General features: G+C 43.7%; 3 protein-coding genes across 3 annotated transcripts; 1 reads left to right on the forward strand and 2 right to left on the reverse strand.

Moving 5' to 3' along the window:
* Positions 1-279: 279 nt before the first annotated feature.
* On the reverse strand, positions 280-25333 carry LOC109921933 (zinc finger protein 271-like). The gene is made up of 5 exons (XM_048619383.1): positions 25184-25333; positions 13949-14100; positions 12143-13117; positions 10597-10714; positions 280-3310 (listed from the first exon to the last, which is right to left on the reverse strand). Exons 3-5 carry the CDS (start codon positions 13006-13008, stop codon positions 2255-2257), a joined length of 2040 nt encoding a protein of 679 aa, XP_048475340.1. The 5' UTR covers positions 13009-13117; positions 13949-14100; positions 25184-25333; the 3' UTR covers positions 280-2254.
* LOC125487537 (zinc finger protein 239-like) lies at positions 14706-18069 on the forward strand. The gene is made up of 2 exons (XM_048619246.1): positions 14706-14782; positions 15284-18069. The coding sequence occupies exon 2, from the start codon at positions 15393-15395 to the stop codon at positions 16431-16433; it is 1041 nt and encodes a 346-aa protein (XP_048475203.1). The 5' UTR covers positions 14706-14782; positions 15284-15392; the 3' UTR covers positions 16434-18069.
* Positions 19407-25189, reverse strand: LOC125487547 (zinc finger protein 664-like). The gene has a single exon (XM_048619299.1). The coding sequence runs from the start codon at positions 24222-24224 to the stop codon at positions 23781-23783; it is 444 nt and encodes a 147-aa protein (XP_048475256.1). The 5' UTR covers positions 24225-25189; the 3' UTR covers positions 19407-23780.
* Positions 25334-25877: the final 544 nt, after the last annotated feature.

Consider the following 25877-nt stretch of genomic DNA (forward strand, 5'->3'; position numbering starts at 1 on the left):
GCTCAATACAGCGGCGGTGGATCTTATGACAATTGAGAGGGCACTCGAGGAGATGGGAGAGAAATGAAAGAAAGGTGTTAGGTTCAGGGTTCTGCATGTTACAGTTTGGTCTGATGGGCTAATGGAAGGGAGGCAGCTGATCAGACTGTTTCAACATTCGTGACTGAAGATTTTCCACGCTTTCTTGCACTTTTTCAAGGTGAAGGAGACAGGGAAGAGGGAGAACTCTTCAAAACGAACTGGCTTGTGGTATGGATGATAAAAAGACTTGACACATTGTGTGGTAACACAAAGCTGATTTATTTGAGTTTATCCAGAATATTAACACATATATTTAAATTGTGATTTATCAGCAGAAACAGACTGCAAAGAACATGGCTGTGCCCTGAATGTAATTCACAGCAAAATCTAATTACTGCTTATTTTGTGAACTTGTTGGTGTTTCAGCAGACAGTGTAACTGAGTGAAACCCTTCCCACACTTGCAGCAGGTGAATGGTCTCTACCCAGTGTGAAGTTGTTGGTGCACGGTAAGGTTGTACAATTTCTTGAATCCAGTCCCTTTCCCACACTTGGAACAGGCGAATGGCATCTCCCCAGTACGACTGTGTCAATGCTGTCTCAGGACAAAAGGGGATGTGAAAGCCTTCCCACAGACCCCACATTTCCACAGCTTTTTGCCAACGTGACTGAGCTGGTCTCTTGAGACATCAGACAAATGGCTGAAGACTCATCCACACAGGCGTCGGTTTCTCCCCACTGTGAGCAGTGCTTTGTAAAATTGAACCGAACGAACCTGGTAATTTGTCGGACCAGGAACAGGAAAAGGTGACCAAAAAACTGCTGGATTGTCTTAAAAAGCCAACTGATTCACTAATGTCCACTAAACCTGCCACCTGGTCTGGACCTACACAAAGTTCTGACCTCAATGGATGGAAAGAAACAGAGTGAGACAGAGCGTCAAAATGGAGGGTCTTTTGTAGGATCTGCCTCTGTAATATGCATCCTGCCTCAGCTAAACTAGTTTTGAACCTAATCCATTCCTCGGATACCTCTACACTTGATGATGCTAACTTTATATTCCCACCTCCCAAATTTCACCGCTACAATTTTCACATTATCACGATTTGTCCTTACATCATGTCCCTTTCACTATCACCACTTTGCACATTGACCTATCCCAGTTCAGTAACAGCTGAAATTTGAAATTCACTTCCTTGTTTTCCAGCTCCTCAATAATTTTGGTCTCTATTTCTAAATGTTGAAAACATTTTCCCACAGACAGAACAAACCTTAATCCTTCCAGGGTCAAAAGCCAAATGATATTCAGACACATGATGTTTGTTTTTAAGTTTAGTGTTTGCAAATCCTTTTCATTTAATACCTAATGAAAGGAGTTTACAAAAAAAACTCTCACTATCAATTCAAGTTAGAAATCAAGAAGAGGCAAACTTTTCTTTTGGTTTGAATTTGCTGTGGTAACAGTGGAGGAATAGTGTTGGCGAGGGATGGTGAGGAGATAGAGCTGGACACTGTCAGTGCACATGTGAAAACGAACACTGTGCTTTTGGATGGTGACACCTAGTGGCAGCATGGAGATAGAAATAGGAAGTGCCAAGAATAGATCCTTAGGGAATACCTAGGAACAGAGACTTTGGAGAGGAAAGGAAAGGTGGAGAGAGGGTGGTAGTTTGCAAGGGCCATTAAAGATGATAGAGATTGAACTTCTGGTACTATGACCTCTGATGGCTCTGTTGTGTGGCACTGTATCAAATGCCTTCTGGAAAGTCATGGACACAACAAGATCAGCTCTGCCACAATCAACCCTCACACTTCTTCGAAAAACATAACTTAATTTCCTTTTCAAAAAAATGAGTAAGTTAATTAAACATATGAAAGTAATACTAATTTTCCTTTATTGACTAGCATTTGTCCGTATGGTTTTTAATTTTATCCTAATTTATTGTTTCTAGTTTTCACAATCACTGAAGCTAAACCAATTGACCCAGGGCATAATATTTGCAGTACTCCAATCCCCTGGCACCAGTGATAAGTGTAAGGAATCTGAAAAGTTTGCACTTTTTGCACCCACACTTCCCTCAGTATTAGTGGATGCATTTTATCCAGTCTTGGTACATTATTAACTTTATGGACAACCAGCCTATTCCTATTCTTATCTGGTATCTCATATCTTCTCCTTATTAATTATAAAGCTTCCCAGGTCTGAATTATTGACAACATTTAAATCACTGTAGTTACTTGTGAACACTTTGGTGTCTCAGCAGGTGTGATAACTGAGTGAATCCCCTCCCACATTTGGAGCAGGTGAATGGTCTCTCTCCAGTGTGAATTCTCTGGTGTTTCAATAAGTGGGATAACTGAGGAAATCCTTTCCCACACTCGGGGCAAGCGAACGGTCTTTCCCCAGTGTGAACTCGCTGGTGTACAGTCAGTTGTGAGGATCGCCTGAACCCAGTCCCACAGTGAGAGCAAATGAACGGCCTCTCGTCCGTGTGAACACGCTGATGGGACATCAGGTCCCCGGAACTTTTAAAGCACTTCCCACAGTCTGAGCATTTAAACGGTCTCTCGTCAGTGTGAACCCGCTGGTGTCTCAACAAGTCAGATGACACAGTGAAACCCTTCCCACATTCAGCGCAGGTAAACGGTCTCTCCCCGGTGTGAACTCGCTGGTGTAGCAGCAGGTTGGATGACTGAGTGAATCCCTTCCCACACACGCAACAGGTGAATGGTTTCTCCCCAGTGTGAACTCTCTGGTGTTTAAGCAGGTGGGATGACTGAGTGAATCCTTTCCCACATTCCGAGCAGGTGAATGGCTTCTCCCCAGTATGAACTCGCTGGTGCTCGAGCAGGTGGGTCGACTGAGTGAATCCCTTTCCGCAGTCAGAGCAGGTAAACAGCCACTCCCCAGTGTGAACTCGCTGGTGCCTCCGGAGTTGGGATGAAGCAGTGAATCCCTTCCCACATGTGGAGCAAGTGAATGGCCTCTCCCCAGTGTGACTGCGTCGATGGGTTTCCAGCTTCGATGGAGAAATGAATCCCTTCCCACAGTCTGTGCATTTCCATGGTTTCTCCCCAGTGTGACTACATTTATGCTCTGACAGGCCAGATGATTGGCTAAAGGCTCGTCCACACACAGAACACGTGTACGGTTTCTCCCCAGTGTGACAGCGCTTGTGTCTTAACAGGTCAGATGATTGGCTGAAGCCTCGACCACACACAGAGCATGTGTATGGTTTCTCTTCACCGTGAATGGTGCCTTTTCCTTCCATGTTCAAAATCCGATGATACTCAGGTTACAATAGATTGGCTGACTTTTCTGTGAATTTTGGATTGACTTCCTTGTCTCCAAACCCTCTCCTCCTCATACCCTGTAAAACTGATTTAAAACAGAACAAATCAAGTTTGAGAGCGTCCACAAAAACACAAAAGGTGGGATGTAAAGTTGAACTGAATGAATCAAGTAATTTGTGTAGGGCCAGCAAATTTATCTCCTCCCAGTCTGAGGTCATCCAAAAGTGCATGTATGATACTATCATCAAATCTTCTTCATCCATCACCCCTGTGCTCACTAACCCATGAAGGCCACCAGTTAAGAAGCGCTGAATTTATAAAATTCTCATCCTTCTTCATCCAGAAACCTCATGGTTATGGACATCCCTATCTCTGTAATCTCCTCCAGCTATACAACACTGAGATATTTGCACTATCCTGGCCTTTTCAGCACTCCCAATTAAGAACATAGAACAGTACAACACAGTACAGGCCCTTCGGCCCATGATATTGTGCCGACCTATTATATTACTAAGATCAATCTACCCTGCATACCCTACATTTTACTATCCTCCATGTGCCTATCCAAGAATCGCTTAAAAGTCTCTAAAGTACCTGACTCCACTACCACTGCCGACAGTGCATTCCACACGCCCACCACTCTCTGTGTAAAGAACCTACCTCTGACATCTCACCTTTCTCCAATCACCTTAAAATTATGACCCCTCGTAATAGTCATTTCCAGCCTGGGAAAAAGTCTCTGACTATCCACTCTATCTATGCCTCTCATCATCTTGTACACCTCTATCAAGTCACCTCTCATCCTTCTTTGCTCCAATGAAAAAAGCCCTCGCTCCCTCAACCCTTCCACATAAGATCTGCCCTCCAGTCCAGGCAGCATCCTGGTAAATCTCCTCTGCACCCTCTCTAAAGCTTCCACATCTTTCCTATAATGAGGTGACCAGAACTGAACACAATATTCCAAGATAACAAGGTGTAGAGCTGGATGAACACAGCAGGCCAAGCAGCATCAGAGGAGCAGGAAGGCTGATGTTTCGGGCCGAGACCCTATGGTCTAACCATAGTTTTATAGAGCTGCAGCATAACCTCACGGCTCTTAAACTCAATTCCCCTGCCAATGAAAGCCAACACACCATACGCCTTCTTTACAATCCTATCAACTTGGGTAGCAACTTTGAGGGATCTACGGATGTGGATCATAGTACTCAGTTGTACTCAATATTTCCTTTCTAAACCTCACTCCCTTTCTTCTGAAAGCATTGACCATGCTATTGGTCACCTAACCTAATATCTATCAACACCAGATGTGTTTATGAGGAGTGTTTCAGTGATGATCATAAGACCATAAGATATAGAAGCAGAATCAGGCCATTTGGTCCATTAAGTCTGCTCTGCTGTGGCTGATATGTTTCTCAAACACATTCTCCTGCCTTCTCCCTGAACCCTAGATCTCCTTGCTAATATAGAACCAATCTATTTTTGCCTTAAAGACATTCAATGAACTGGCCTCTACAGCTCTCTGTGGCAATGGGTTCCACAGATTCACTATCCTCTGGCTGAATAAATTCCTCATCTCAGTCCTAATGGGTCGTCCCTCTGCTCTGAGGCTATGCCCTTGAGTCCTAGTCTCTCTAACGAGTGGAAACATCTTCCTCACATCCACTCTATCTAGGCCCCTCAGTATTTTGTAAGTTTTAGTGAGATACCCCCTCATTCTTCTAAACTACTCCTCATATGACAAGCCCTCCATTTGTAGGATCATTCTTGTAAACCTCCTCTGAACACCGCCAAGGCCAGCCCATCCTTCCTTTATTGTGAGGGACGTGCTAAATAAACGCAATTTTCTGTTGTTGATTTGACCTATAGTGCTGTTCCCTCACCGTTCACTGGTTGAATACCTGCAACTCCTTGCCTAACAGCATTATGGGACTGGGATCATCACAAAGACTGCAACAGTTCAAGAAGTTCAAACGTGGATTGGTAATTTATGCTAATTCTTGCTAGTGGTGCTCAAATACCCAGAACAATGCTTTAAAATATATCACTGTAAAACAGATCTAAAGCATACATTAAAAAATACCTGTTAAACAACAATGTGGACATTGTCCCTTTAACAACTGATCTTCCTTGTAATCTCTCTTCTTTTGATAATTTTACATTGGAAATTGCTGAGCCTGACTAGAATCCAAAGTCCTCGGGGTTAAACTAAGCAGCTTCTCGATCTCCAGTCCCGTCCAAACTGACAGAACAAAGGCACTCAAAGGGAATGGGATAAACACCTGATGTCATAATTAAGGACTCTGGGGACAGATCAGGGGAGTGTAACGAACTGATATGTTTTTACAGAGAGACATCACAGGCACAAGTTGAGTAGCCTCTTGGACCAACACTCACCTTAATACAAATTGGCTCTGAAATGGTGTCTCTCGGTTTCTAGACTCAGTTCTGATAAACGTCTGGACGCATCGAGTGACAGTCAGATTTTGATGTGATGTTTGGATTGAGATTCCAGTCTGCAATTACCCTTGTAATATTCTGTCAAAGATTTTTTATAAAATACATCAGTGTCAGTCCAGGATAGAAATTCACAAAATTTGTCCCCTTCCTGACCCAGAATGACCATGCTCCCTCCTGCACATTGCCTGCCCCCTACAAGGATGGTGGCCGCGTATGCACGCTGCCGCCCCGTGCCCCCAGAAAAGATGGCGTCCATTCCGCGGGGCCTACTTCTGAGAGGAAGCCTGGCGCCGTCGTTGTATTTGGTGCAAACGAAGGAACAGGAAGATTTAGTCGGGGTTTAAGTCTTACACAAGATGCTTACGAAGCGTCTCCATCCACCCGCCCGAACCAATGGCCATTTCTTTCCGCTTCATTCGTGACGTCTCAGGAGCTGAGAAACGAAAGTCCGACCTTCGCCATTACTGGCTCCATCCGCCGTTAACTTTGCGCCTGCGCTCTGACAGCCCATCATGCAGATAGGAACATTCCGCACCGCGTGGGAGTATGGGTAGGCTGCCTGCCATTAAAAGTCGAAACAATGTAATTCGGCTTCGTTTTTGTTTATAAAATGGAAAATGAAGACGGAGACGCAATGTCAATTTCAGTAAATAAATTACAATAACATCCATATAAGCCACAGACTGTTGCGATAATGTGACATACACCTCCTATTTTAAGAATCATATAATTGTTGCATTTCAGGAAGAGCACATTGTGTTTGCGTTGGCTCTCAAAAGAGCATCCTACTTAATGCCATTGATCAGTCCATTGAGTATAGTAATTGGGAATGTTACGTTGCAGCTCTACAGGACATTAGTTAGGCCACTTTTGGAATACTGTGTTCAATTCAAGTCTCCCTGTTATAGAAAAGATGTTTATTTGAAAGGGTGCAGAAAAGATTTACAAGGATGTTACCAGGGTTGGAAGGTTTGAGCTACAGGGAGAGACTGAACAGGCCGGGGTTATTTTCACTGGAACATTGGAGGCTGAGGAACGACCTTATAGAATTTATGATATCAGGAGGGGCATGGATAGTGTGAATAGCCAAGGTCATTTTCCCAGGGTAGGCAAGACCAAGATTAGAGGCCACAGGTTTAAGGTGAGAGGGGAAGGATCTAGAAGGGACCTAAAGGGCGACTTATTCACGCAGAGGGTGCTGTGTATGTGTGAAATGAGCTGCTAGGGGAAGTGGTGGAGGCTAGTACAATTACAACATTTAAAAGGCATCTGGATAGGTATATGAATACAAAAGGTTTAGCAGAATATTGGCCAGAAGTTAGCAAATGGAACTAGATTAATTCAGGATATCTGGTCAGCATGGACGAGTTGGAACAAAGGGTCTGGTTCCATGCTGTATGACTCTTTCCCATCTCCTTCCCACAGCACTTCACATTCTTATTTTTCAAATAACCATCTAATTCCCTTTTCAAAATGGCAACTGAACCCACCTTCACCACACTGGCTGGCAGTGCATTCCAGAACCTAAACACTTGCTGTATGAATAACATTTTCCTTAGAAAACCTTTGATTCTTTTACTAATCATGTTACATTTGTGCCCTCTCAATGGGAACAGTTTCTCCCTATTTATGCTGTCCAGCCTACTCCTGATTTTGAACACTTCAGTTACAAGGGCATTCTCTTGGGAACACAGAAACAGGAGAAGGCCATTCAGCCCTCAAGCTCGTTTTGCCATTCAATGAGGTCATGGCTGATCTGTAGCCTAATATGTGCGTTTGGTCCAAATTCCTTAATGCCTCAGAGTCATATAGCATGGAAACAGACTTTTCAGTTCAACTTGTTCATAACAACCAAGTTTCGCAAATTACACCAATCGCATTTGCCTGCAATAGGCACATATCCCCCTAAACCTCTCCTATTCATGTACATGTCTAAATGTCTTTTAAATTGTTGTATAATTGTACCTGCATCTACTACCTCCTCTGGCAGTTCATTCCACGTATGTACCACCCACTGAGAAATCTGCCCCTTAGGTCCCTTCTAAATCTTTCTCCTCTCACCTTAAAAAACAGTCCTCTCATTTTGAACTCCCCTTCCCTAGGGAAAGGATGTCTGCTATTCACCTTATCTATGCCCCTCATGATTTTATAAATATCTCAATCTCCTATACTCCAGAGAAAAAAGTCCTAGCCTATCCATCCTCTCCTTACAACACACCCCTCCAGTCCTGGCAACATCTTTGTAAATCTTTTCTGAACCTTCTCCAATTTCATAATATCCTACATATAGCAGTATGACCAGACTGTACACAGTACTCCAAAAATGGTCTCAATGTTCTGTACAACCGCAACCCAACTTCCAACTCCTATACTCAATGCTCTGATCAATGAAGCCAAGCATGCTAATACTTTCTTAACCACCCTGTCTACCTGGGACGCAACTTTCAAAAAACTATGCACCTGAACCCCGAGGTCTCTCTGTTCAACAACACTACCCAGGACCCTACCATTAACTGTATAAGTCCTGTCTCTATTTGTCTTACCAAAATGGAACACCTCACATTTATCCAAATTAAACTATCTGCCACTCCTCAGCTCATTGTCCCAATTGACCAAGAGCCTTATGTAATCTTAGATAACATCCTTCATTGCTCACTGTTTACCAATAATTTTGGTGTCTTCCGCAAACTTACTAACCATGCTGCCTAAATTCTCATCCAAATCTTATATAAGTGACAAACATTGGTGGACCCAGCACCAAACCCTGCAAAATATCACTGATCACAGGCTCCCTCACCTGAAAAACAACCCTCCATCACCACCCTGTGTGCTACCATCAAGCCAATTTTGTATCTAATTGGCAAAGTCTCCCTGAATCCTAAGCAATCTAACTTTACTAATCAGTCCAACATATAGGATCTTGTCAAAGGCTTTACTGAAGTCTACTGCTGTGCTCTCATTTATCTTTGTGATCACATCCTCAAAAAACTCAATCAAGTTTGTGAGATACGATTTCAAATGCTTTTGCTTATCAAAATTTTAAACCGGAGATGGATAAATTTATCAACTGATCTCATATGAACCAGTGTTTGTGGAAGAGAGTTCCAAATCTCTACTGTCCCTTGTTAGGAAGCACTTCTACACATCTCTCCTGAATGGTCTGGCTCAAATTTTAGATTATGTCCCTTAATTGTAGAACAAGTGGAACTCTACCTTGTCTTTTCCTATTACTATAACATCTTGAAGGCTTTGAACAGCTCACCCCTTAACTTTTATGTTCCAGAGAAAAGTGACGTAATTTGTATAATCTGTATATCTTAACCTCTGAAGTCCAGGTATCGTTGTTGTAAACCGACACTATACTCTCTACAAGGCCAATATATCCTTCCTATGGAGTGGTGCTCAGGTCTGCTCACAGTACTTCAAGGTAATAACCAGGGTTTCGTATAGCTGCAGCATAATCTCTGCATCCTTATACTCCAGCCCTCTGAATATAAAGGTTAGCATTCCTTAGCCATCTTGATTATTATTTGCACGTTTCTGTGGCATTATAAAGATCTATGCACTCAAACCACGAGGTCTCTTTAGATATCCACTATATTTAACTTCATACCATCTGCCAAGTACCCTGATCTTTCCATTTTTTCGTCCAAAATGGATAACTTCACACTCAACTACATCGAAATGCATCTGCCAGTTTTGCACATTCACCTAATCTATCAATATCCCTTCAGAAATTTTGTACTACCATCTACACTGCTATGACTGTCCTCCATATCTTTATTAAAAAAAAGCCTAGGATATGCAATACTTCTTAAGCACTCTCTCAAGCTGTCATGCCACATTTAAATGACTTACACACACTCAGGTCCCACTGAGTCCCTTTTAGATTTGTACCCTTTTTTAAAATATATATTTGGGAATACAGATTTGATTATTATTGACCAAGGGCAATTTTTGTTGAAATTTTCAGTCTTGAAATTAACTGCATGGCAACACCTCTACCAATCAGATTCCACTTGCCAACAAATCAGTACTCTCCTCTCATTCTGTATAAACCTTGATTTTTTTCCCCTTGAATTGCTATTATTGCAAATTGTCGTGATGAGTGCAAGGTGGAAAGTTTTGAAAAAAATATATATCTTTCTTCAGAATATTCATATATTAAGAATGTTGGATTCTAAGGATGCACGACTCATAATACACAACGAGTTTGGTCAAACTGCACAAATTCAAAATTATATGTAGTTCTCAAACTAAAATTTCTTTCATTTTATTATCTGAAGCATTTTGCCTTCTCTTCAGGTTAAAGTGTGAATCTGAGAACTCAAAGAATTTCTGGTCAAATGAATGAAGATCAATTAGGATCCGGTATCTTGGCAGGGCGGGATAATGAGTGAATCCCATCCCAAGTTCAGAGCAGTTGAAATGCTTCTCTCCAGTGTACACTCTCTGGTGTACAATGAGCTCAGCTAACCATTAACAGACTCATGTTACATATACTGAAAAGACCAAGTCACTCAACATTTAGCATAAATCTGACTTAGTTGAGCATTACCCAGAATGTTAAATTGTAGCCACATTTAAAAAGGTGCTATTATCACCTGCACAAACCAATCAACATGGTTCAGTCTGGGATGTAATCAAGTATGGAATCCAAATACTCATTAATCGTAAACCCTCTGCTGTCTAAGCAGGTTGGTTGACTGAGTGAATCCCTTCTCACACTCAAAGCATGAAAACGGCCTCACTCTGGTGTGAATTTGCTGGCGTACAGTGCATTCGCATGACCAACTAAACACACTCCCACAGCGAAAGCACCTACATAGTCTCGGGTCAGTGTGAACACATACATACTGAGCAACAGATCCATGCAACATGAATGTATGGATTTTACAAGTTTAACAAACAAGAGATCTTCCGTCAACTCATGAGTATGTAAACTGAACAAGAACAAAAGAACAAAATAGCATAGGACCAGGCACTTTGGCCCTCCAAGCCTGCGCCGCCACATTTTGCCCTTCCATACTAAAACTGCCTTCACTTACAGAATCTGTATCCCTCTATTCGCTTCCTATTTGTGCATTCGTCCAGTGTGTCTTGAACGCTGCTATTGTGTCTGCTTCCTCCACCACCTCTAGCAGCGTGTTCCAGGCACTCACTACCCTTTGTGTGAAAAACTTGCCTCGCACATCTCTTAAACTTAAACCCCCCACCCCCAGTCTTGAACCTGTGTCCCCTAGTAATTGACCCTTCCTCCCTGGGAAAAAGCCTCATACTTCCCACTCTATCCATGACATTCACAATCTCATAAATTTCTATCAGGTCACTCCTCAACCTCCTGCATTCCAGTCAGAGCAAATCCAGTCTATCCAACTTTTCTTCATAGCTAAAATCCCCCATACCAGGCAGCATCCTGGTAAACCTTTTCTGTACCCTCTCCAAAGCATCCACATCGTTCTGGTCGTGTGGTGACCAGAACGGTAGGCAATATTCCAAGTGTGGCCTAACTAAAGTTCTGTAAGCTGCTGCATAACTTGCCTTTCCTTATACTTAATGCCCCTTCCAATGAAGGCAAGCATGTCATAGGCCTTTTTTTATTATCTTATCTACCTGCGCTGCCACCTTCAGTGATCTGTGGACCTGCGCACCCAGATCCCTCTGAATATCAATACTCTTAAAGTTTCTGCCATTCTCTGTGTAATTTCCACCCATACTTGACCTTCCAAAATGCATCAGCTCACATTTGTCAGGAATAAACTCCATCTGTCATTTTTCTGCCCATGCTTCCAACTGATCTGTTTCTTGCTGTATACTCGGACAATCCTCCTCACTATCTGCAACTGCACCAATCTTTGTATCGTCTGCAAACATACTAATTAGACCAACCACATTTTCCTCCAAATCATTTATGTAGACCACGAACAGCAGAGGTCCCAGCACTGATCCTGTGGAAAACCACTAGTTACAACCCTCCATTCCGAAAAGCATCCTTCCACCGCCACATGAAGCAAGTGAATGACCTTTCCCCAGTCTGAACTTGCTGGTGTTTTTGCAGTTTTGGAAGTCACTGGAACCTCTTCCTGCAGGGAGGACAAATGAATAAGTGGATCCGAAGTGCCATGAGCTTCTCGCACTGGTTTTTGGAGGGGGGATGGAGGCAGGAGAGGGAGATCTCTTCTAAGGAACTAATCTGTTGAAAAGACGTCAAAAAGACTAAATACAGGGTTTCTAACAAAAGATAGATTTGTCTTTTCTGCAGGATACCAACACCAATAAATTGTCCGAAGTTTTTGAAGATCAGCAGACACACACCAATGAACGTGGTTCATTAATACAAGTAAAAGCAAAATTCCAATCACTGTAGTTACTTGTGAACTCGCTGGTGTCTCAGCAATGTGGATAACTGAGTAAATGCCTTCCCACAAATAGAGCAGGTGAACGGCTTCTCACCAGTGTGAATTCTCTGGTGCACAGTGAGTTGAGATGATTGTCTAAAGCCAGTCCCACAGTGAGGGCATCGAAATGGTCTTTCTTCAGTGTGAACACGTTGATGGTTCATCAGTTCCCTGGAACTTTTATAGCATTTCTCACAGTCTGGACATTTAAAAGGTCTCTCATCAGTGTGAACGCGCTGGTGTGTAATCAAATGGAATGACTGAATGAATCCCTTCCCACACACGGAGCAGGTGAATGGCCTCTCCCCAGTGTGAATTCGCTGGTGTATGATCAGTTGAGATGATCGCTTGAATGCAGTCCCACAATGAGCACATCTGAATGGCCTCTCGTCGGTGTGAACAAGTTGATGGGATATCAGTTTCTCAGAACTTTTAAAGCAGGTCTCGCAATCTGGACATTTAAAAGGTCTCTCATTAGTGTGAGCCAGCTGGTGTTTCAGCAGATGGGCTACCTGGGCATATTGCTTCCCACACTTGGAGCAGGTGAAAGGTCTTTCCCCAGTGTGACTACGTCGATGAATTTCCACCTGAGACGGATAATTGAATCCCTTCCCACAGTCTCCGCATTTCCATGGTTTCTCCCCAGTGTGACCACGTCGGTGCCTTTCCAGGTCAGATGGGTAATTGAATCCTTTCCCACAGTCACCACATTTCCAGGCCTTCTCCCTGATGTGACTGCGTTTGTGCTTCAGCAGGCCAGATGATCGGCTGAATCCTACTCCACACACACAACAGATGTATGGCTTCTCCCCATTGTGAATGGTGTTTTCTCCTTCCATGTTCAAACCTGATGAAATTCAGGTTGTGATAGATTGGGTACCTCCATCAGATGCTGAATTAATATTTAATTTAAAGTTTTCCGAATGCAAATTTTCCCCCTTCAACAACCTGTGAAACAGGGGGTAAAAAAGGAAGAGTGAGAGAATCCACAAAATCATACAGGAAAGTTTCAAAATTGAGCTGAATCAATCTAGTAATTTGTGCGAATAGCACTAGGAAAAAACATGCCTGTGAAAGTAACTGAGCTGCCACAAACACAACTGGTTCAGTAATGTCCTTCAGAGAAGGGAATCTGCAAGACAAACAAACACAAGACTCTGGACCCTTTGGGAAGGTGGGAGGAGAAAGAGGGAGGAGAGCAGGAAATCACAAGATGAAGTAGAAGGATGTTTTCCGCCTACATCTGAAACAGAATGCTGAAAGAAGGTTTGGGAGAGCCTATCGCCACTATATAGAACGACTAGGGTAGCTGGTGAATATTGACAGCATTACCTCAAATTCCCCTCCAAGTCACACACTGTCCTGACGCGTGAAGCCTCACACTGGCTGTTAATGCGCACAGATCATATTGAGAGAGCAGTTTGCAAGATATATGGGGACTTGGCCTTAGTAAAGTGAAGTATTGAGTACCACTACGCAGAATGGATGCTGACCCAAAACAAAATACTGCTCTTTGATGTATCCATCAGGAGTAGTCAGGGAAGTGAAGTTGAGGGCACGTGTTTCGCTGCTTAATGACTGAGACTCATTTTTTGCAACCTTGTATCCAAATTTAACCACTGGAGTTGAGGTATCACTTAGGTAAATCTGTTCTGCACTTCCTGTAATACCAAGACAATCTGCCCTTCCTCAGGTGGTTGCCCAAAATCGAACACTTTCTCCAGGGGTGGTCTAACTGTGATTTGAAGTATCTTAACGCTTTTCTAGTCACATCCATACCTGAAGTCTTTCCCAAAGGTAAGCCTTCTTCTTCTCACACCGTAAAAGTCGGCTGATAGCCAAGTCCTGATGAGTCGAATAGCATTGTCGGAATTTGACGTGGTGTTTCTTTTTGGGTTTCCGGTCTGCAAATCATTTTCATTTAATACCCTCTGAAAAGGAGATGACAACAAATTAAAACATTCACTCTCAATCCAAGTTAGAAATCCAGAAGGCACAAACCTTTCTCTTGGTTTGAGTTTGCTGTGTGCAAATCGTCCTCTACTAAGCATTTGACAAAGGAAGCCTGCGGATGCGCCTTGCTACAACTTGCCCCCTACGAAGGTGGCGGCCGCACATGCCTCTCCTGGAACGTTGCCCCCGAGAAACATGGCGGCGGCAACACGGACCCTGTCTGGCCTGAGGCCTGCAACTCTTTTCCTCGTTCATGCAAGAGCAGAACCGACCGTTTCTAACTCAGGTCTAGCGACCTTCACCGGTTGCTTATAAGTCCTCCAGGTCCACACGGACTTCATTGCTCTCAACCTCTGCGATGTTTCTCCGAATCTGCCATCTCGCTCTGGAACCAGGATTCCGTTGCATCGCCACTGCGGCTGCGTGATGAATGCGAATATGTGACGTCGCACATCCATCGCCTGCTCCGATTGGTTGGAGGACCTACCGCTTCCCAATCGGTCGTCCAGGCCCGCTCCGTCCTTTTCTGTCGATCCGGAGCTGCAGTCAACGCATGCGTAGTCGCCGTCATCTCCCCCACCATCCCAAACGCCCGGCCGCCAATGGTCAGTAACAAAAGATGAAGTGTTGGGAGAAACTTGGTTTTTGGACCTACAGTCGGTGAGAAATCAGGCTGATCAATTGGGGTGATGGATGGATGGGTAGACTGACTTCGGGAACATCTCAAACCCGAATAAGCGTCTCCGTTTGCACCAAACAGGAAAGAGCTCCAGGATCCCTCCATTGACGGGCCCGAAGGAGACGATCGCCATCTTTGATGTGGGCACTGGGGAAAGGGGCGACTGTGGCGTTGGGGGGCAACGTGTGGAATGAATGAGAGGAGCGTGCTGCCCATTGTTCAGAATGGAGACAACTTGACCATCAAGCTGCATCAGCCTTTCACATTCAATATCTTATTGATTAGCGTTAGGGTTTGACAACCTTTGCCTTGGTGTTTTAACAAAACAAAGGACTGTAGCTGTTGGAAGTTGGAAGTCTGAAACAAAAGCAGAAAGTAACCCAGCAACTCTGACAGCGTCTGTAGCATTTTCTGTTTTTGTTTCTGCCGTTGTGTTTTTGTAGGTTCTCTCTCACTCGTTTCTGTTTTAAATCATTTCACAGGTATGCAAAACAGAGGTATTCTAGTTGAGAAGCTCAAAGCTAAAATCACTGCAGCACCTGACGGAAATTACCCAATTTATTGTAATTTGAGTATCATTGAACTCTGAACATGGAAGATAAAGATATAATTGACAGTGGAGAGAAACTGTACACATGTTCTGTGTGTGGACGAAGTTTCAACCGATCATCTGGCCTGTCGAGACACAAATGCAGTCACAATGGGGAAAAGCCCTGCAAATGTGTGGACTGTGGAAAGGGATTTACTTACCCATCTCAGTTGGAAATGCATCAGCGCAGTCACACTGGGGAGAAACCGTGGAAATGTGGGGATTGTGGAAAGGGATTCAATTATCCATCCGAGCTGGAAATTCATCGGCGCAGTCACACTGCAGAAAAGCTGTTCACCTGCTCTGAGTGTGGGAAGGATTTTGCTCACTTTCACACCCTACTGATACACCAGAGAGTTCACACTGGGGAGAGACCGTTCACCTGCTCCAAGTGTGGGAGAGGATTCAGTACGTCATCCCATCTATTGATACACCAACGAGTTCACACTAAGGAGAGACCTTTTAAATGTCCAGATTGTGAGAAGCATTTTAAAAGTTCTGGGGAACTGATGTCCCATCAACGTGTTCACACTAATGAGAGACCGTTCAGATGCATTGCATGTGGAACTAGATTCAGGCACTCATGCCAATTAACTGTACACCAGCGAGTTCACACTGGGGAAAGACCATTCGCCTGCTCCACGTGTGGGAGAAAGTTCACTCAATCATCCGACTTACTGAAACACCAACGGGTTCACACTGACAGGAGACCTTTTAAGTGTGCAGACTGTGGGAAAAGCTATAAAAGTGCTGGGGAACTTCTGTCCCATCAAAGAACTCACACTGATGAGAGACCATTCATGTGCTGTCACTGTGGGACTGGGTTCGGGCGATCATCTCAGCTCACTGAACACCAGCGGGTTCACACCGGAGACAGACCATTCACCTGCTCAGTGTGTGGCAGTAGATTCACTCGGTCGTTCAACCTGCTAAGACACCAGCGACTTCACACTAGGGAGCCACCGTTCACCTGCTCAGAGTGTGGGAAGGAATTCACTTGTTCATCCACTCTGCTGACACACCAGCGAGTTCACATGCACTGATGTTGTTTAGGGAAGAATGGCACAGTTGCATTTAAAGATGAAGACTGTCCTGATAAGCTGAGTTGAAGGAAAGTAAGGCTCAGATGAAACATGGCTTGGTGAATCCTGCACCTCCTAAACTGTCTGTCTTTCCTTTGAAAGGTGCAACAACAACTGCATCGTGGAGAGTTCTCCACCAGGTGGTGCTGACAGCACAGTTTACCAACACAGCACAGATCAAGATGTTCTGAAACAGGAAGCCAACATCACACCGTCAGAACAGTATCTACAAACACAACTTACTGTCTTTGAGATGTTGTCCATCCTTTCGCATAACACCCCACTGTTTCTAAATAACACCTTTAGTCTTCATGTGATCTGTGCATTCGTAGAACTGTCAAGAATGCAACTGAAAATTGTTTGCATGTTTCATGTTTGTAACATAACACATTCATTAAGTTAAATATGCCAGCAATTTTTTGCAAAGAGTTTCTTTGTCTTCAGGTTTTGCTTTTACTGATTTCATTAGTATTAATTTCCTTGTACATGCAAGCTGGCACCAATCGAGGTAAAGGAATACGATCTCGTAGCCGTTATGGAAACAAGGAGATCAAAACTGGGAACTTTTCTTTCAGGGATATTTAACCTTTTGGACAGATGGGAGGGATTAAAAAGGTGGTGGAGTAGCACAGTTAATAAGAGATGCAATAAGGACAGTTGCAAGAGACGATCTAGGTTCAGATGATGTAGATCTATTTAGGCGGGAGGAAAGATTCCAAGAGAAGGACAAACCAACAATAGCTGACCGTGGTGAGAGCGAGAGCAGGCAACCCGAGGTGGCTCGCGGCGAGAGTATGTTCAGGCAGTCCCGGGGCAGTCGGTGGTGAGATCCTAGTCAGGGAGCCCTGGGTGGCTGGCAGCGAGGGTGGGAGTGAGAACAGGCAGTCCAGGACAGCAGTGGGGAGCAAGGTCAAGCCCAGAGCGGGGGAGGCTGAGCCCTTGTGAGGAGCGCGAGCCCAGCAGGGCCAGGCACTTATGGACTGTGGTGTTGAACTTTCTCTTTATGTTTCTAAATTTTAGTGAGAAGGACTGTAATGTTTAACTTTTTAACTTTGTTAATCTTTACCTAGGTACCTTCGTACCTAAGATGGCACCATAAATGGCGATTTGTAAACTTTTTACTGTACTCATGTGATTACATTTGACAATAATCCCAATCTAATTCATTCATTTCACACCTTCTCACAGTGAGTGACTCCGCTGTGGAGTTTTCCATTTTTTTTTTGTTCAGTTTTCCAATCTTTGTGATATTTCTCCTTTTGTCTGTGCGACAACATCACCTCACTGTGCTGTCCCGGTTAAATCAGTGTAAAGGAATCCCCAACTGAACCTACCTTTTACGGTTAAATTGTGTTACAGTCTTACAGTTATGCGTTACTTTTTTGAGGATTATAAAGTTGGTTCGTTTGAACCTGTCTGTTTAATTTTGAGTAAAACAGATTAATGAAGAGTCTCAGGCATCTTATTCAGATGATAACCTTGGTTCAGTTGCTATGGGAACATGAAACCCAAGTCAAGGAACTTGTTGGGCTGAGTGTATACTTTTCTCAGCTGGGGCAAACAGCCAAGGCAACTATATTAATAAAAAATATGACAATTGTATATGATCAGTGACTGCCGCAACATTCTTGCCTTTAAAACAAACATACTCTTTGCAGATTCTTATTTGAATAGCTATGGATTGAGACCAGGGTATGTTCAACGAGACCTGGGTGCCCTCATGTGGCACTAGCTGCATGTAGTCAAAGAGTCATAAAGGTTTACGGCATGGAAACAGGGCCTTTGGCCAAACTTGTCTGGGCTGTCCAATTTTCCACAATTAATCTGGTCCGGGTTTGCCTGCATTTGGCCCATATCCCTCCCTACCTATCCCATCCATGTACCTGCCCAAATGTTTCTCAAATAACAACATTGTACTCACCTCCACCACTACCTCTGGCAGCCCGTTCCAGACACTCACCACCCTCTGTGTGAAAAAATTGCCCCTTTGGAACCTTTTGTATTTCTCCCCTCTCACCTTAAACCTATGCACTCTAGTTTCAGACTCCCCAGCCATGGGGAAATGCTGTTGGCTATCTACCTTACCCATGCCTCTCATGATTCTGTACACCTACATAAGGTAACCCCTCAGTCTCCTACGCTTCAAGGAAAAGAGTCCCAGCCTATCCAACCTCTCCTTATAACTCAAACCTTCCAGACCAGGTAGCATCCTAGTCAATCCTTTCGGCACTCATTCTTGTTTAATAGTATCCTTTCTATAGCCGGGCGACCAGAATTGCATGCAGTACTCCAAACGTGGCCTCACCAACGTCTGGTACAACTGCAACAATATGCCCCAACTCCTATACACAACACTCTGACTGATGAAAGCAAGCATTCCAAAAGCCTTCTTCACCACCCTGTCTACCTGTGACTCCACTTTCAAGGAGCTATGAACCTGTACCCCTAGATCTCTTTGTTCTACAACACTCTCCAGGGCCCACCATCGACTGTGTAAGTCCTGCCCTAGTTTGACCAACACCTTGCATTTATCTAAATTAAACTCCATGTGCCTTAAAGCCTTATCGCATAATACACAGAACATTCGCATTAAAGTAGATCACATGGACACATGAACATTATAATACAAAGTTCATTTGATCAAAATGTGTACATTCAAAATTATACATGATAATTATATACTCATGAATAGCTCTATAATGGAAATTTCTTTCATTTTACTGTCTGATTCATCTTGCTTTCCCTTTGCGTTAAAGTCTCGTGCTAAACCTGAGAATTCAATTAGAATCTGGCATCTCATCAGGGGTAAAAAAAAGTGAATCCCACCCCAAATTCAGTTGAACTGCTCCTCGCCAGTGTAAACTCGCCAGTGTGCAATGAGCTCAAATAAACAAGCAACTGACTTGTGTTAGACAAATTAAAAAGACCAAGTCACTCAGCAGATAACAAACCTGATTTATTTGCGCAAAAAAATATAAATGGGGTATTATAAAGTTACGATTATCGAGACATGGATACAGAGTGTGCAGGAACTGAATATCTGGGGGGTATTCAGTTTTTAGGAAGGACAGACAAAGAGGAAAAGAAGCTGGGGTAGCATTGTTGGTTAAGTTGCACATTGACACAATACTGAGGGAGGATATTCATTCCAGTGAAGTTGGACTTGCATGGCTAAAGCTTAGAAACACCAAGGGCCAGAAAACAATAATCGGAGCACATATGGACCCCCAAACTGTAGTGGTATTCTTGGGAAAGGGATTAAACAGGAAATCAAAACCACAAGCGGTAAAGATATAGCTGTAATTCTGGGCGACTTTAATCTGCATACAGATTGTTCCCGATTTGATTTGCCAAATGCCATAGAAGAGGAATTCCTGGAGTGTGTACGAGATGGCTTTCTGGATCAATACATTGAGGAACCAACCATGGATAGGCCATCCTAGACTGGATATTGCATAATGAGAAAGGAATAATTGGCAACCTAGCTGTGGGGAAGTAGCCATAGTGTGATAGAATTCTTCACTAAGATAGAGATTGACGTAGTTGATTCTGAGACCAGCGTCCCAAATCTAAATAATGGAAACTATGATGGTACTAAGTTGGCTATGATGAATTGACGAACATGACTGAAAGGGATGACAGTGGATAGGCAATGGCAAACATTTTAAAGAATGTATGGATCAATTGCAACAACTGTTCATTTCTCAAAAATGAAATGGGAAAGGTGGCCCGACCCTGGCTAACAAGGGAAATTAGGGATAGTATAATATCCTATTATATGATACTATATTACATTATTGTGGAAGGACTGTTATTCAGAACTTCTTATTTCTTTATTTTACTAAATTATTGCAATGATTTTGTACTTTTTAAGGCCTGTAATGCTGGACTTTTTATTTCTTTATTTTTCTATTTTTTTCCCCTGAGAATTTGTACTCAAGAACGTGTACCTTCGTACCTTTGTATCTAAGATGGCACCGTAAGTGGCGACTTGTAAACTTTTCACAGTACTCATATAAGTACACGTGACAATAAAGCAAGTTCAATTCAATAATTCGATTCAGTCAAGTACTAGACCCAAGGAAGGGCATACAAATTAGCCCAAAAAAAAAGCAGTAGACCTGAGGTTTGGGAGCAGTTTAGATTTCAGTCAAGGGAGACAAAGCGATTGATTAAGGGGAGTGTGAGAGTCAGCTCGCAGGGTACATTCAAACTCATTGTAATAGCTTCCATATGCAAATGAAGAGCAAAAGATTATTGAAGACAAATGTCAGTCCTTTAAAATGAGAATGAGGAACAAAGAGATGGCAGGCCAATTAAAGTCATATTTTGGTTATTCCTTCACAAAGGAGGACACAAACTGAATAAAAATGTTGGAGGACTTAGAGTCTAGTGAGAAGGAGGAACCGAAGGAAATCAGCACTGGAAAGGAAATGTTGGGGAAACTGATGGATTAAAGGCTGATAAATATGCTGGGCTCAATAATTTACATTCCAGAATTCTTAAAGAAATAAGGGATGCATTGGTGGTCATCTTTCACAGACTCCAGTACAGTTCCTATGGATTAGAGGGTAGCTAATGTAACCTCACTGTTTAAAAAAGGAGGTAGAGAGAAAACAGGAAATTATAGACCTGTTAGCCCGACATCATTAGGAAAATACTAAAATCCATCATAAAATATTTAACAGCAGAACACTTACAAAATAGTGACCGAATTGGACAGAGCCGGCTTGGATTTATGAAAGGGAAATCATGCCTGACAAATCGACTGGAATTTTTTGATAGTGTAACTCGTAGTGTTGATAGGGCAGCCAATGGATGTAGTTTACCTGGACTTTCAGAAAGTTCTTGATGAGGTTGCACATACGAGATTAAAGTGCATGGGTATGGTCATGGATAGAGACCTGGTTGGCAGAAAGGAAATAAACAGTAGGAATAAATGGGTCTTTTCCAAATGGCACCCTTTGACTAGTGGGGTATGATAGGGATAGGTGCTTGGATACCAACTATTCAGAATATATTACAGCAGCAAGATGGCTCAGTGATTAGCACTGCTGCCCCACAGCACCAGGGACCTTGGTTCGATTCCAGACTCAAGTGACTGTTTGTGTGGAGTTTGCACATTCTCCCTGTATCTGTGTTGGTTTCCTCCCACAATCCAAACATGTGGGAGTTAGGTGGATTGACAGTGCTAAATTGTCCATAGTGTCCAGGGATGTGAAGGTTAGTTGGATTAGCCATGGGATATGCAGGGTTACTGGGATACAGCAGCAGGGTGGTTTTAGATGTGATGCTGTTTGAAAGGTTGGTATGGACTCGATGGGCCAAATGGACTGCTTCCAGAACATATATATGATAGATACGTTAATGATTCAGATGAGGGAACTAATATCTCCAAGTTTGCAGACAACACAAAGTTGGGTGGAAGGGTAAGCCGTGACCAGACTGCAGAAGATGCTTCAGTATGATCTGGACAAGATGAGTGCGTGGGTAAATGCATTATAATGTGGATAAATGGGAGGTTAACTATTTTTGTAGCAAAAGCACAAAGGCAGATTATTATCTGATTGGTGATACATTGGGGAGGTGCAATGAGACCTGGATGTCCTTGTATACCAATCATCGAAAGTAAGCAATCGGGGCAGGCGTCGAAGAAGGCACATGGTATATTGGCCTTCACAGCATGAGGATTCAAGTCCAGGAGCGGGGATAAGATGACAAAGAGATCTTGATTCAGTCAATGGGCTGAGGAGTGGCAGAAGGAGTTTAATTTGGATAAATGTGAGATATTGCATTTTGGTAAAACAAACAAAGGCAGGACAGACTGGTACAATTAATGGTAAGGCCTTGGCTAGTTTTGAGAAAGAGCGATCGAGGGGTTCAGGTACATACTTCTTTGAAATTTGCGTCACAGGAAGACAGGGTAGTTAAGAAGGTATTTAGCATGCTCAGACCTTTTAGTATAGAAATTGTTGAGGTTCTACAGGATGTCAGTAAGGCCTCTTCTGGAGTATTTTGTGCAGTTCTGGTCGCCCTGTTATAGGAAAGATATTATTAAATTGGAGGGTTCAAGAAACAATTTACCAGGATGTTGCCAGGAATGGAGGGTTTGAGTTATGGGGAGAGGCTGGGACTTTATGCACTGAAGTGTAGGAGGTTGAGGGGTGACTTTATAGAGGTTTATAAAATCATGAGGGGCATAGGTAAGGTGAATAGCAAGGTTCTTTTCCCTAGGATGATGGAGTTCAAAACTAAGGGGCATATTTTTAAAGTGAGATGGGGAAAGTTTTAGAAAAGATTTTGGGGAGGTAACATTTTTTACACGGAGTGGTTTATATGTGGAATGGACGCCAAGAGGAAGTGGTGAATGCAGGTACTCCTCTAACATTTAAAAGACATTTGAATACATAAGTACATGAATAGGAAAGGTTACAGAGATATGAACCAAATGCAGGCTAGTGAGACTAGTTTAGTTTGGGAACATGGTCGGCATGGACTAGTTGGACTGAAGGGTCTGTTTCCATGCTGTATGACTCTATGTCTCACTGCAATTGTATAGGGCCTTGGTGAGACCATATCTGGAGCATTGCGTGCAGTTTTGGTCTCCATATCTGAGGAAGGATGTTCTGGCTACAGAGGGAACGCAACAACGATGTACCAGGCTGATTCCTGTGATAGCAAAACTGATGGTGTGAAGAGAGACTGGATCAGTTAGGACTATATCAATCAGAGTTCAGAAAGAAGAGGGGAGATCTCACAGAAATCTCTAAAATCCCAACAGGACTAGACCGGGTAAAACGCAGGTAGAATGTTCTCAATGCCTGGAGATTCAGAACCAGGAATCACAATATAAGGATATGGGGTAGGCCATTTAGGACTGAGATAAACAAAAATTTCTTCACCCAGAGAGGGGATGAACATGTGAAATTCTCTGCCACAGAAATCAGTTGAGGCCAAAATTGCATGATTTCAAGAAGGAGCTGGAAATAGTTCTGAGGGCTAAAGGGATCAAAGGATACAGGGAGAGAGTCGGAACAGGGTACAGAGTTGGATGATCAGCCATGATCATACTGAATGGCAGAGGAGGCTCACAGGACCAGATGGCCTATTCCTGCTACTATTTTCTAAGTTTCAATGCAACATGTTTCAGTTATGGATGTGATCACCAGCAAAATTAAACTCTGTGGTTATTCATGAACTCGCTGGTGTTTCAGCAGAGCAGGTGAACATGTGAATGCCTTCCCACACGAAGCAGGTGAACAGTCCCAACCCTGTGTGAATGAGCTGGTGTATTAGCAGAGTGGATGACTAAATGAATCCATTTCCACACACGGAGCAGACGAACGGCTTCTCCCCGGTGTGAACCCGCTGGTGTGACTGCAGGTGGGATAACTGAGTGAATCCCTTCCCACAGTCAGAGCAGGTGAATGGCCTCTCCCCAGTGTGAGCCCGCTGGTGTTTACTGAGGCCAGACAACTGTCTGAACCTGATTCCGCAGTGAGAGCACCTGAATCGTTTCTCTTCGATGTGAACGTGTTGATGGGACATCAGTTCCTCTGAACTCCTGAAGCACTTCTCACAGTCTGGACATTTGAAAGGTCTGTCATTAGTGTGAACTCGCTGGTGCCTCAACAGGTGGGATGACTGAGTGAATCCCCTCCCACACTTGCAGCAGGTGAACTGCTTCTCTCTCTCGAGTGAATGCATTGGTGTAGCAGCAGACTGGACGACTGAGTGAATCCCTTTCTGCATTTGGAGCGGATGAATGGCCTCTCCCCAGTGTGACTGCGCCAATGAGCTTCCAGCTCAGATGGAGCTTGGTATCGCTTCCCACAGTCCCCACATTTCCATGACTTCATCCCTCTATTGCTACATTTATGTTGCAACAGGCCAGATGATCGGCAAAAACCTCGTTCACTCTTAGAACACGTGCACATTTTCTCTCCACTGTGAATGGCATTTTTTCTTTCCATTTTCAAAATCTGAAGATATTCAGGTTATGGTACACTGGGGAGACTCCGTCAGAGCCTTATATGACATTTGGTTCAGGTTTCCTTTTCTAATGCCCTGTAAACAACAAACCATCCTCAAACATTCTGTAAAAGAAATTTACAAAAAAGAATCATCACTGTCATTCCAGGATTGAAATTCAGCGGAGACAAACATTTCTCTTGGTTTGAGTTTACTGTGCGTAAATCCTCCCCTTCCAACCCCCGTCAAAGTAGTTTTCAAAATTTATCACTGTCAATCCAGGATAAATGTTCATAGCATCCCCTTCTCCCACAGCAGGATGACCATTCATGCTATCTCCAGCATACTGCTCACAAGAACCTTAAACACTGCTCCTTTTTGGGTCAGGAGTCCCTCGATTCCAGGATGATATCTCCTCGCAGTCATTGGACATATGGGGCAGGGCGTCTCATGGGTAACTGGGATCCAGACAGCTTCCTTTTCGCGCCGCTGCTCTGCCTCATCGATACGACATTGGGTGTGAAAGGCTCATGCAGCTTGATAGACAAGTCGTCTCCATTGTCATTGCAAACGTTGCCCCTTAAAAAGATGTCGGATACACATGCGCCCTGCAGCTCAGTGCCCCCAATAGAAATGCAAGCACCCCCCCTCTCCGGGAACCCTGCCAATGCGAGGGGCCGTCTTCCCGGTTTGGTGGAGACGGGAACGGGAGTTTCCTGCTCCGGAACCGCACCGCTCACCCATTATAGGTTTCCTCCCTCCGATCCGTTTGTGGATCTAACAAACAGAAGACTGACCATCAGCGGCCTGGAGAAAGACGTCCACTCTGCACGTACTTTAAAGAACTGCGCCGCAGAAGTGCAGCGCGCACGCTCCAGCTCGGCGGCCAGGTTGATTGACAGCAGCTCCTGACCAATAAGAAGAAAGAGCAGTTCTGGAGGACCGAAACGTGGCGACTGGTCCTCCAACCAATAGGAATAAACGGGGGCGGGACTGGAGGACCACGCGTGAGTAAATAGGAAAGGGCAGAACTGACCCTGGAGCTCTTTCATTGTCTGAGAGTCTGCCTGCCTGATCGATAACTTGTAAAACCAGGGACCTGCGAATGCTGGAAATCAGAAACAGAAACTGCTGCAAGGAAAAAAACCTCAGACCTGGCAGCATCTGTGGAGCCAAAGCGGAGTTAAAGGTTTCAGGCTTCTGCCTTGTCTCCACAGATGCTGCCAGATCCGTTCAGTTTTTAATCAGGAATTTCTGTTTGTGTGTGTCACCTTATTTGTGTCAAACTCAGAAGAACCTGCTCCTCTCTGTTGGAGGCTTTAAACAGAGGAAACCCCGTGGGCTGGAGCAAACATCTGTTACTGAAATGCATTAATTCAGGGCAGACAGCAGGGACTATATGAAGAAACCACACATTGTAGTGAGAACGGGCTT

The sequence above is a fragment of the Rhincodon typus genome, chromosome 42, assembly GCF_021869965.1.
Source record: "Rhincodon typus isolate 14 chromosome 42, sRhiTyp1.1, whole genome shotgun sequence".
Lineage (NCBI taxonomy): Eukaryota > Metazoa > Chordata > Chondrichthyes > Orectolobiformes > Rhincodontidae > Rhincodon > Rhincodon typus.